The sequence below is a fragment of the Sinohyriopsis cumingii genome, chromosome 1 (genome assembly GCF_028554795.1).
Source record: "Sinohyriopsis cumingii isolate HCF-2022 chromosome 1, ASM2855479v2, whole genome shotgun sequence".
In the NCBI taxonomy this organism is placed as follows: Eukaryota; Metazoa; Mollusca; class Bivalvia; order Unionida; family Unionidae; genus Sinohyriopsis; species Sinohyriopsis cumingii.
Window position 1 is genome coordinate 120694083 of NC_142961.1, and position 12759 is coordinate 120706841.

Genomic DNA, 12759 nt, shown 5'->3' on the forward strand with positions numbered 1-12759 from the left:
AAAATTTTATCACTACTCCTCTTGAATGTTTTTTTGGGTTTTCATTTAAAGGCTTCTAGTTGGTCCTAAATGGAAATAATGCCGATCCTATGTCCAATATGGTAAGCATGGTGACCATCTTGAAAATCTTGTGATTTGTGGGGTTTTTTGCTAGTCCTTCTGAACAGAAAGTCATCATCATGAGGTTTTCACCAGATTTCTAATGATGTCTAGTTGGTCCTAAATGAAAATGGTTTCTACCTGACCTCCAGGATTCAGCTAATATAGTTATGTGAGAAAGCTTGCCAGTAGCTTCTTGTGGTTCGGTGGTTCTTTCTGGGGTTTTTCCGAGTTCTTCTTCCACCATTAATACTGACCACCATGTATAGCCTATCTTGTGCTGAAAAATGGCGTTAAACCCTACAACAACAACCGGACATCCAGCATAGCCACTGGTGACTGTATCGAAAATTCTGTTATTGCTACCCATGGACGGATGGTCATAGCAACAGTGAGTTTCACTAAAAGGTTATGTCTAGCTTGGCCTAAAGAAAAATGTTGCTGATCTGACGTTTTGATTTGAGGTAATCACCAGAAGACTAATTATTATATTGAGTTCATCCTGAATGAAGATAGTGACAATCTGACCTCAAATTTTTATGCAGAGACATCAGGTTAAGTTTTATTTCTCTCACACATGCACACAAATCTGAATAAAAGCATGTACACTACTCCCTCGATAACTTGTACCTGATAACTTGCAAACCCGCTTTAATGTGGGGTCAGGCGTGGATCCCATCTTTTTTATACCAGAATATACCCAACAAAAATTATCCCTATTTCTTGAACTTGAAGAAAATCGCAATCAAATTTGGTAACTGAGACATTGACAAAGAAAATTAAACAAAGCAAAAGAAAGTCATTTGATTATTATTTTTTTATGATACATGTTATAATAAATTCAACTTATCTAGGGGAGATAAATATAATGGAACCTTGGTAAAACAGTAACCTGTCTAAACCAGTATCTTGCATTAGTCCCAACTTTTAAACATGATCACAGTACTATTTGAAACATATAATTTAAATTTTTAAATTTGAATCAAGCTTACCACTAAATGTAGATGTGTGCAATAATCAAAAAAAAAAATTTGTTTCTCTCTAAAAGATTGTGTGTGCTGTTTTACTGGTAGTGAAACAGACCATCTTTAAGTGAGAAAACCATGTTGTTTGCAGCAAACTTCTTGTTTGATTTTATAATCATTACATAAATTTTAAGATAGTTGTTAAATATCCTTCTTTCAACTACTTTGTATTTCATTGGTAAATAAAGCCAGCATATTTTTTTTCATTCCAGATAATGGAGGATTAGGATCATCAAAAGAATAAGCCTAGGATTAAACGGTCAACCCTATAATGATTTGGGGAAAACCCTGGTCTATATGTGTGTATTTGTTTGGGATGAGGAGATAAGGAGGAAAATGTCTTGTATGTTGTTCCACGACCGAAGAGCTGTATCATCTTCCAGTTTGATGCCACTGACTTTAGCCACTTAATTGGTTACTATTTGTATTTACTCACAACTAGCAAATATTGAAAATTGAGCTCCACATGCTGGAAAACATATGCTGTATACCCCTGATGTCACAGTTATTGACAACTATGGTGGTGGCATTTGCAGATATGCACCTTTTGTGTTCAGTTCAATAGTCATAAAGATTGGTGAATGCAGTCTGTTTAGTACACCACCATAATCTGTCACTAACACCAATTTTTGATGCTTTATTGAGCATTAACACTTTTTAGGATTAGGTCACTTTCTACTAGGAGTGCCTCTTGTACAGTCATGAAAATAGATCTGTGTATGTCTCCTTAGGTTCCTACACCACCATTCCAAAAGTAGGTGACTGACCAACTTTTCATATTACATTTATCATGTGCACACTTTAAGTCTGTTTTTTTAACACTTGCTCAGTCATGAAAAATAAGTGCATGTATCCTTTGCAGTAATATTCCACAATACCAAACATAAGTCACTGTGATCTTTTCACATTCCAGGGATTATTTACATTTTTTACACTGAGGTCGGTTTCTGAGATGTCTGCTTGTGTACTTGTGAGAATAGATATGTGTATGCATTTTGAGAGGTAATAAAATGTGATATCAGTATTGTTTCACTGCAATATACTTTTTACACCATTGATGTTTTTTCTTTCGGGGACCATGTTGTTTGTAGTTCTCAAACTGGATAAGAGCTTGCTTCCTCATATGTACATCAATCACAATTTCAAAGAAAGAAAAACTGTGACCTGTATTTACTTTTCTTCACCATCACTTAGTATTGATCAACTTGAGTGTTGAAAAATACCAAATTCTTTTGTCATAATAAATATCTCCAGGTTTGCTTTGCTGTCTTTTCACAGCTTTATCATTTGTTACGTTACACTGATGGTTTTGGCAGGTTTATTTTGACACTTTATGGAGAGTCTCTGGCTTGGGACTCGTGGTTGTTCAGGAGCCCTATAAAAATAGCATTGGACTCTCGATGCTTATGTGTTGAGAAAAATCCTATTTGTGGCTCAGGTTTCATGGTAGGAGAAAGGTTTGACAAAATTTTTATAACTGTATGCTGATAACGTTACCAGTAAAATTATATAAAATTCTAAAAGCCTGGCTTAAGACAAAAACAGTGAATTAAATGTATTTATATATGTAGGTGACACGGGTATTTTAAACTATATGTGCAAGTCCATTAATCAAACTATTTGTAAATTAAGATGAAATAGATATGAAGTTATTGCTGGTTGTATCAACCAGTTTAATTACCACTGAAATAATTATCCCTTGTAGCATATACTATAATTTTTGCCTTATTGAATAATAAACTGAACAAGAATCAGTATTGATTACCGGTAATCAGTTCCTGTACAGGCCTGGAATTCTGGAAAAGGTCTAAAATTTTAAAAATTACTAAAATAAAGTATTGCAAAATTTGTACACTTTCATTATTTCAACCTTCTTGGTTGGAAACTGGTAACATGACTGCGCTTTAGCATTTGGGAGAAGTTTTAGTATAAAGATTTGGAATTCTTCAAGCAGCCTGGAAATTTTTGTTTTTTGGTCTGGGAAAGGTCTGGAGTCTTTTTTGTTTTTAATTTGCAGCAAGAACCCTGATACAGGCTTCAGATTATTCTTGGATTTAAAGATATTTTAAGTTAGGATCCATCTTGCTACTAGAGTTGACACATGTAAAAAGATGAATTTCTCCAAACAAATTTTTTACCATCAAAAACTTGTTCACTAATTAAAAATGTTCCTATTCCATGTTTTGAAATACATTTCTTTCCATTCATCAAAAATCCTTGTCAAGATTCTTATATACAAATGTTTATTTTTCACAACTTGTCAACAGTCTTCATTTTTATGTCTGCCCTCATGTAATTAGAAAGATGGGCAAAAATTTCATTTGAATAAATATATTATGTAGGTATATATGAATATACAATCATATATGGTTATGTCTGATAATTTTGTATGAAAAAAAGAGAGAATGGTGTGTTTTAAGATTGACTAGAATTCAGAATGTTGTGATAATCTTTAAATCATTTGTAAAGGGATTGAGAGTTGAATAAATTTCAGCAATAATTATACAATAGCATGTGTGGCATCAGTGTTTCAGCCAGCATGCATCCTGTAAGAATTTGCCCAAATCTGACACGAAGTCCTGCAGAAAGAAAGAGATTTAATGCACCAAAAGTGGTGCTGAAAAAATTAACAAGGCCCACTTTTTTTCTCACCCATAATCTGATACATATGAGCCAGCGAATCATTAAATGTCGGAATAGCTCAATGATTGATATATGAAAATAAACAAAATCCATCATCTATCCTTTTTTTTTATTGCTGTGGGAACTATATTGATTCTATCTTCCCCCATTCTCCTAATCCCAGTTATGGCATAGCTTAGGATCATCCATAAATAATTGTAAACTCAGTATATCCAATAATACTTATTAATTACAGATAAGCATGAGACCAAATTGTAATATGATCAATGAAAATGTGAATCAAATTAAAGTAACCTACTGAGATAACTTCCACTCCTTTCTCATACCATTTTGAACTTAAAGAAACATTTTTAGTCTGTAACTTTCTCAAGCATGTGCTTCGAGTCACATAGTGCCATTTGTGAATGCTGCAAAGGAATGATTGATAACTGATTTCTTTACCATAGACATTATGATTCTAGTGAACAAGCTGATAAAAATCCACACAGATCAAGATGAAATTCATACAAAAAGCAGTGCATTGTTGAGAGAAGAAAATCCCCCTGGTGTTAGAAATAAGGGTCATATTGAGTAAGAGAAAAAAACATCTTGGTGCCAAAACAGGGGGTCAAATAAAAAATGTTGGGGATTTCTGATGCACAGGTGAGGGGAAAATGAAACACTGCAGAATGTGAAACTTCTGACAAGAGTCAGATTCCACACTGGAAAAACATTGTCACACCCTCAAGAATTCACATGGAAGCTGAAAGTTTGCAACGACTAATTATAAGATTACTGATGACGAAGATTGGGGGGTTACATATAATACTACTGATGACTGTAAGATTGGAGGGGCATACAAGACTATTGATGACTAAGATTTGAGGGCTTACAAGACTACTAAGATTGGAAGGGCATAAAAGACTACTAATGACTAAGGGCATACAATACTACTGATTATAAGATTGGAGGAGCGTACAATACTACTGATGACTAGAAGATTGGAGGGGCATACAATACTACTGATGACTAGAAGATTGGAGATTCCTAAAGTAAAAATAGTTATTTATTTGGTTTTTCATGCAAATATCATGTAAAACAGATTATGTAAATAATATCTTAATTAGTCATGAGGCTGGCTCTATGATCACACCAGTAACCCACTTTTTCAAATAATGGGTGCCAATTGGTCCCATTTTTGTCAAACCTGGCTGAAACACTGCAGGTATGTAAGATATGTCCCTAGTATAGGGGAAGACAAGCATATTTCATGTAAAATTAAGCTGTTGTTATGGATGAAAATACTTATCTGTTTTAGGTTAGTGTAAAAATGTTTCTGAATGAAAAATTGGATTGTGTCCTTGTTGATAAATGCAAAGATATGTGTAAGCCACGATGGATCAAATTAGTGATTACCTTAACTGAATATTTTTATTTTCTATCACGAGTCTGTTTCTGGTGTGTGCAACTGTTTCAAAGAAATAAAAGCCATGGTCTTAATTTTAATTATCATGTAATTTCATTTTGTTAGAATTTTTTCCGATTATAAAATAGTAGTGACTGTATCATTAGGGCTGTTCCAGTCAAACATACATAGGATCCAGTGAAGGCACTTTAAATTTGGAGTAGTCCTCCATAGATACAATTTAGATCTTTGTATCATTTTCATCTGAAGTCTCTGAGTAACCCAAGTACCCTGATGTATATTTCTTTTTAAAGTGCCCTCCCTGGGTACTATAGATGTTAAAATGGAACAGCCCTTAATTTATGTTGTATGAAATTTAGTTTTGACAGCAATGAATGTAACAAAAGGGATGAAAATGAGTATTGTGATCACCTTCATGGAATAATTGAATATTTTTATTTTCTGCCACTAGTTTGTTACTGGTGCTTGCAACTGTTTCAGTGAAATAAAAGCTGTAGTCTGAATTTTATATTATGTAGTTTCATTTTGTTAGAATTTGTTTCAGTTATAAAACAGTCATCACTGTGTCATTAATTTTTATTGATCAACTTATTCTGACAGTGATGAATGTAACACAAATGAAACAATAGTTACAATGTATGTCAGTCATCTATGTAGGGTTTTTTTTCTCAGGGGTTAAGGACAATCAGATGAAGCAGCTGTTATAATTTTATGTCGACAGTCAATGGCTAATAGGTTTTTAATCTGGCAGTTTCTACTGTTGCTATAGGGGGATTATTATCAGTCATAAGAAAAAATGTACATAGTATCACTTTAGATTGGAGGTCAATTTGGCGATGGTCCATGTCCAAATCAGTTGCTAACAGTTTTTTGGGAGAAGACAGAACTGAAATTATGCAGTGATAAGTATCATACTTTGAAATGGATTCAAAAGTGTACATGGAGCGAGGGCTTAATGAATCAAAGGTCATTGTTATAGGGCAGATGAATATTAGATTATGCAGTGCATTGTATAAAGAGACCCTATTTTCATTGACTCAACAGATCACTTTTAGTGGGGGCAGGCAAAAAAAAGATAAATGTACAAATTTTTTAATGTAGTTTGTTGGAAATACCTGTATCTTTTGCATGATTGGAAATGCCTGTATCTTCAGCATGATTGGAAATACCTGTATCTTCAGCATGATTGGAAATACCTGTATCTTCAGCATGATTGGAAATACCTGTATCGTCAGCATGCATCAGTTGCCTGTTATCAGGAGATGCTTATTTTGCTCCCAGATGCACCAAGACAACTGCACATCTCATTGTTTTATTGCTACATTTTTAATGAGTTCAACTGCCCAATATCAGATATACTTCATCATCCTTTGATACCATGGTATGGTGCTAACCTGCATTATTATACTATTTCATTCATAACATAAAACATGTACAGTTTTTTAATAAAGTGGCAGTTGGATAGGTTTATATGCCTGCCATAAGGTTGAGCAATATTTTGTTATGGCATCAATCCATCTGTTACCAGTTGTGTTTCTGCACAATAACTCAGGTTGTCAACTATCTACTTTTGCAAACCATATTTGACCTCAGAAAGAAAATGAAAATATGAAGTTGATACCCTCCCCCACCACCCCAACCACAAAATAAATGTTTTTATTTCTTCTTTTTTTCATAGCATATTTGCTGTTGATAAAAGCAGTGGATGAAGTTCATTAATATGTGTCTGAGAATTCATAAGTGCATGTACCAGGTCTAGAACAGTTATCTTGGATTACCATTTTGTTTTAAATTTGTAATCCTTTTTATAGAAGTAGAGTTCAACACCGTAGCATAAAATGAATCCACGCATTACCTCTCTCTCTGATTTCATCATGCTGCCAGCATGAAACATGTAACGCCTGTTTTAACTGTTTGTTTTCTTATCTTAAAAGTAGCCTTCTGTGCCTGTTGATATGTATTTGGCCACCAGTGACATGTGCCTATAATTTCCACACCCATGCTATCATTGACATCCATCCTGTATTTATTCCTTTAACTGACAATTATTTTCTTCTATTTATATTTAGTTTGTTCTTTTTCAAGGGTCTCAAACATGAAGCCTGCGGGTTATTTCATGTAGACTGAAACGACACCCAGAATTTGTAAAATAATTAATAATGCAAATTATTTTTCTTCAAATGCAGCCTCATGTGGCCCTTGTGGTTATTTGAGTTTGAGATCGCTGTTCTATTTCATCTTAAAGTCATTTATATTAGATGCTTTTTTTTAAATAATTCAAAAGCCTTATTTTATTCCTGTGATATGTAAATGAATATGCTTTAAAATCAGTCTACATTAAAGCATGAAATATCCAATAATCCAGTTTACTTCTATTGATGTATAATGTTAAATATAGTTATTAAACTGAGCAGTAAATTAAACAGCTCCAGGATTTAACTTAATATATTCCTGGTTGTGGTGTCAGTAATATCCTGGTATTGGATTGTTTGCAGTATATTGTCAACCAAAAGTGCAGGTCATTTTTTATACTACAATATGTCGACTATTAGACAATAGGTAAGTTCATGTTTTTATTTGTTAGAACACACACAGTCATTCTTGAAGGCATTGTGTCATAATGAAGTCATAAGAGGTTAGGATTTTAGCATTTTACTTCCAGGTTGCAGGAAGTTCACTTTAGTCATGTGATGCATCTAAATTAATGTCAACAATTGAAAGAAAATTCACTATGGCCTATTTTTATTATTATTATTATTTTACCATTTCTTAGCAATTATAACTGACACAATAATTTTATTGAATTGAAAGTATATCAATAACACGGGTGTCAAAAATAACCCAAGTTGTTATATTATGTTGGATTCATCATTTATACAGATTGACATATTAATGTAGAACCATAAAGCAAGTAGAGTATGTAAGAATATTTTTGAAAGACTTCATTTTTAGACCAGGTTCACTTTAATAATGTAACAGAATTATAAAGCAGAATAATTTGTACACTAATATCAAACCAATATAGAATGAAATAGCCAAATGGGTTGCTTATGTTAAAAATAAGAATAGATGTTAGATAATTTTTATGAATTACTATGAAAATTACAATTTTGGTCCACTTTATAAGAATACATTATTTCAGGTTTGCTTGTCACTTTCCTGGTGGTTGATCATAGATTTTGACTAATGTAGTTCTCTAGATGTATTATTTAGGAGTGTAGAAATATGTATAATTATTAGTTATCTTTAGACATGAATGCCTTAAGAAAAAGCTGATAAATATAAGTTTCTAATTTCATGACATTGTTGCATGCATGATACTGATCAAAGGCTCTGGATAGTTCTGTGTATCTGTCATTGGCCAATTCATAATCCAGGGGATGGGGGTTTAATAGCATCCAGGCAGGGTCAGCTTCCTCAAGTGTCCCTCAGAGACACTTAGCTCTCATTACCTCTGCATGTGCACAAAGTACTATTAAAAACCAGTCAACCAATCCTGTCATAAGTAGTGATTAGTGATATGACATGTATGCAAAGGTCGGAGGGGGTAGGGGGGTAAGAGGTATTGAAACTTCTGATATTGTTATGTAATACTAAAACCAAAGAAAGACTGTCTTTGAATCTTAGTAGATGTATTCATAATATAAAGTACAGTGGAATCCATTAGTAACACAATTTGATTATTTAAATATAGGTGGAGGTACAGATCTTCCTAGCATTAAGGCATGAAAAAGGTGCTTTTTAATAGCTGGAAATACCTAAATCAGTCCTTTGGATGGTGGAAACAGGTTATGCTGTATTTAGCTAGGGGCCTTCATACTTAAAGTCTTCTTTCTTTTTATTACCTCAGGGCATTCATACAAAACGTCACTTTTCCATTTGTCATGGTCATCACAATGGATGGTTAAATTGTCTCATTGTTTAATTCTTCGCATGTTTATTCAGCAATAAGAGAGAACCAAAACAACGGCCATTTTGTGTATATTCTTAAATTGTCAGTTGTCAGTTTTCAGAATAGCTTAATGGGAAACAGTGTTGACACCAGTAAGGGCAGGGTGCTGTTTGTCTGGGCCTTTTGAGCACAGTAATGTCTTGGGAGAGGGCACAATATAAAAGGCATTTTTATGATGTCCACCAGGGCAGTGAAGATAATATTTGTACTGCAAGTGAAAAATAGAGGTTAATGAATCCATGTTAATGACCAAATGTACATGATGATATGAATGTTACCATGTCTTGCATTAAACCAGCAAAGATTAAGAGAGGGCAGGATGCCATATGGATAGGGCAGCAACCTCCTAAAGCATTCCAGGAATGATACAGAATTGTAACATGTTGTGCATCTTTTAATTAGTTCAGTTTATATTTTAATGAAAATAAGCAAAATTAAGAGAATATCTGTCTTTTGTCATTGTCTTTGTATCTTTCATACTTGTACATAATCTTTTTATCTTGGAATAAAAATATGCTTTGGAAACTTCCCCATTTTTTTCAACAGATAAGAGAAATGACCAGAATGATGTGTCTGGTATGTAATGAAATGAAACCTATGGGGATGAGATATGTGGGCAAGTACTAGGGAAACTTTACTGGAGGGGATGAAATATGTAGCAAGTACTAGGGAAGTATAACCTGAGAAGATGTGTTATGTGGCAGGTGCTAGGGAAATGTAACCTGATGGAATGAGGTGTGACAGGTCCTTGGGAAATATAAACTCAAGGAAAAAGGCATGGATCTGTACTTGGGAAAGGTAACCAAAGGGGATAAAATGTGTCTGTACTACGGAAGGGTAACCCAATGGAATAAGCTGTGTCTGTACTAGGGAAAGTTAAAACAAGTGGATAAGATGTGTCTGGTACTATGGAAATGTAACCCATGGGGATAAGATGTGTCTGGCATTAGGAAAAAGTAACTCAAGGGGATAGGATGTGTCTGGTACAAGAGAAATGGAACCCAAGGGGATAAGACGTGTCATGGTCTTTGGAAATGGAACCCAAGGGGATAAGATGTATCTCTACTAGGGAAAGGTAACCCAAGAGGGTAAGTTGTGTCTGGTACTAGGGAAAGGTAACCCAAGGGGATAGGATGTGCCTGGTACTAGGGAAATGTAACCCATGGGAATAAAATGTATCTGGTACAGCTGTACTAGGGAAATTAACCCAATGGGATAAGGCTTGTCATGATCTTGGGAAATGTTACTCAAGTGGATAAGATGTGTCTGATACTAGGGAAAGGTAACCCAAAGGGATAAGACGTTTCTTTACTAGGGAAAGGAAACCCATGGGGATGTGATGTCTCTAGTACTAAGGAAATGTAACCCAAGGGGATAAGATGTGTCTGGTATTAAGAAAAGGTAACTCAAGGGGATAGGATGTGTCTGGTACTAGTAAAATGTAACCCAAGGGAATAAGACATATCACGGTCTTTGGAAATGTAACCCAAGAGGATAAGATGTATCTCTACTAGGGAAAGGTATCCCAAGGGGATAAGTTGTCTGGTACTAGTGAAGGGTATAAGATGTATCTGGTACAAGGGAAAGGTAACCCAAAGGGATAAGATATTTCTGTACAAGGGAAAGGTAACCCATGGGTTATGTGATGTCTCTAGTACTAAGGAAATGTATCCCAAGAGGATAAGATGTGTCTGGTACTAGGGAAAGGTAACCCAAGGGGATAAGATGTCTAGTACTCGGGAAATGTAACCCATGGGGATATGATGTGTCTGTACTTGGGAAATGTAACCCAAGGGGATAAGATGTGTCTGGTGTTGGTGAAGGTTAACCTAAGGGGATAAGATGTGTCTGATACAAGGAAAAGGTAACCCAAAGGGATAAGATGTTTCTGTACTAGGGAAAGGTAACCCATGGGGATGTGATTTCTCTAGTACTAAGGAAATGTAATCCAAGGGGATAAGATGTGTCCAGTACTAGGGAAAGGTAACCCAAGGGGATATGATGTGCCTGGTACTTAAGGGAAATGTAACCCATTGAGATAAGATGTATCTGGTATTAGGGAAATGTAACCCAAATGGGAAAAGGCATGTCATGGTCTTGGGAAATGTACCCCAAGTGGATAAGATGTACAGTGTATCTGGTACTAGGGAAATGTAAACCAAGGGGATAGGATGTGTCTGGTACTTGGGAAATGTAACCCAACAGGATGAAATGTGTCTAGTACTAGGGAAAAGAAACCCACTGGGATAAGATGTGTCTGTACTAGGGAAATGTAACTCAGGGGGATAAGATGTATCTGTACTTGGAAATGTAACTTGAGGGGATAAGATGTGTCTTGTACCAGGGAAAGGTAACCCAAGGGGATAGGATGTGTCTAGTACTAAGTAAAGGTAACCCATGGGGATAAGATGTGTATTGTGCTAGGGAAGGTTAACCTAAGGTGATAAGATGTGTCTGGTACTAGGGAAGGGTAACCCAAGGGCATAAGTCGTGTCTGGTACTAAGGAAATATAACCCAAAGGGATAAGCTGTGTCTGGGACTAGGAAAATTTAACCCAAGGGGACAAGACATGTCACGGTCTTGGGAAAATGTAACCTGAAGAGATAAGATGTGTGCCAGACTAGGTTTGGCAAGGTTCCGTGACAAATCTTACTCAAATAGATTCTTTGACTACCTTGTATGCACCACATGCAAGAAGAATTTCTAGCTCACCTTAGCCAAATCTCAACATAGTGACCATGTTGTACAACCATCCACACCCTAGACTAAGGTCATTATTGCAAAATTTATTGTATCCAGCTTTATGTTAAAGTCTTTGCATGTTTAGTTAAATAAAAATCAAGCTTGAAAACAAAATGTTTTTTTTATGCAAAACATCGCACTGTATAAAGAGTGCTGTTTTCATGTTGCAGCATATGCATCAATGTTGACAGATGACATGTCACAAAGAAACTGCATCAACTTGTCAGCTCCTAGGGTAAGATAACTGGTGCACAGCAAGACAAATGCATATGGCTTACTTGTCTTCCTGTTTCTTTCAGGAAACTTAAGACAACCCTGTATTGCTGACCTAGCATTTCTTTAAGAGACCATCACTTTAACATGACATTTCATCAAATTTATTGAGAGCTATTCCAGACAGACTGGTAAACAGGCAGCTGTTGGAACAGTATCAGTTACATCCACCACGCATATTTAATTATTGTCTTGCCTGTTAATGCCGAATTGTGTCACATTTCTCGGAGCAACAGTGGTATAAATAATTTTGAGATTATGTGTTAAAATTTTTGAGTCAAATAAATTCTAAATGACAATAGATCAGGTTATTGGTACAGTGAATGTTGTTTGTGTAAATGATCCAAACATGCATATCTCCAAACTTGTTTGTCCAAACTCGCATTAAAAAGTGCTTATAAAAGTAATGCACCATTTGATTGGTCAAAGGTAAAGACTTGCATCGGTAAAATCCACACTATACTGTGAGAAATTCTGATAATGATATAATGTCACAACTCATCTTGTGATGTGCCACAATGAACATTTCCGTGTGACATGTGCCACAGCAAATAAAATTTTCAGCTTTTTCAAAATTCACCAAAGCATGTTTGAATGAAGATATCTTGTGTTCTTTCAT

General features: G+C 35.1%; 1 protein-coding gene across 1 annotated transcript in view; it reads left to right on the forward strand.

Moving 5' to 3' along the window:
- Nucleotides 1-9649, forward strand: part of LOC149807747 (uncharacterized) — a 45156-nt gene extending 35507 nt beyond the window's left edge. Inside the window, exon 7 of the mRNA XM_089969988.1 lies at nucleotides 1337-9649. Within this exon, the coding sequence (XP_089826114.1) occupies nucleotides 1337-1368 (32 nt within the window). The 3' untranslated portion in view covers nucleotides 1369-9649. The remainder of the gene's footprint in view (nucleotides 1-1336) is intronic.
- The last annotated feature ends 3110 nt before the right edge of the window (nucleotides 9650-12759 follow it).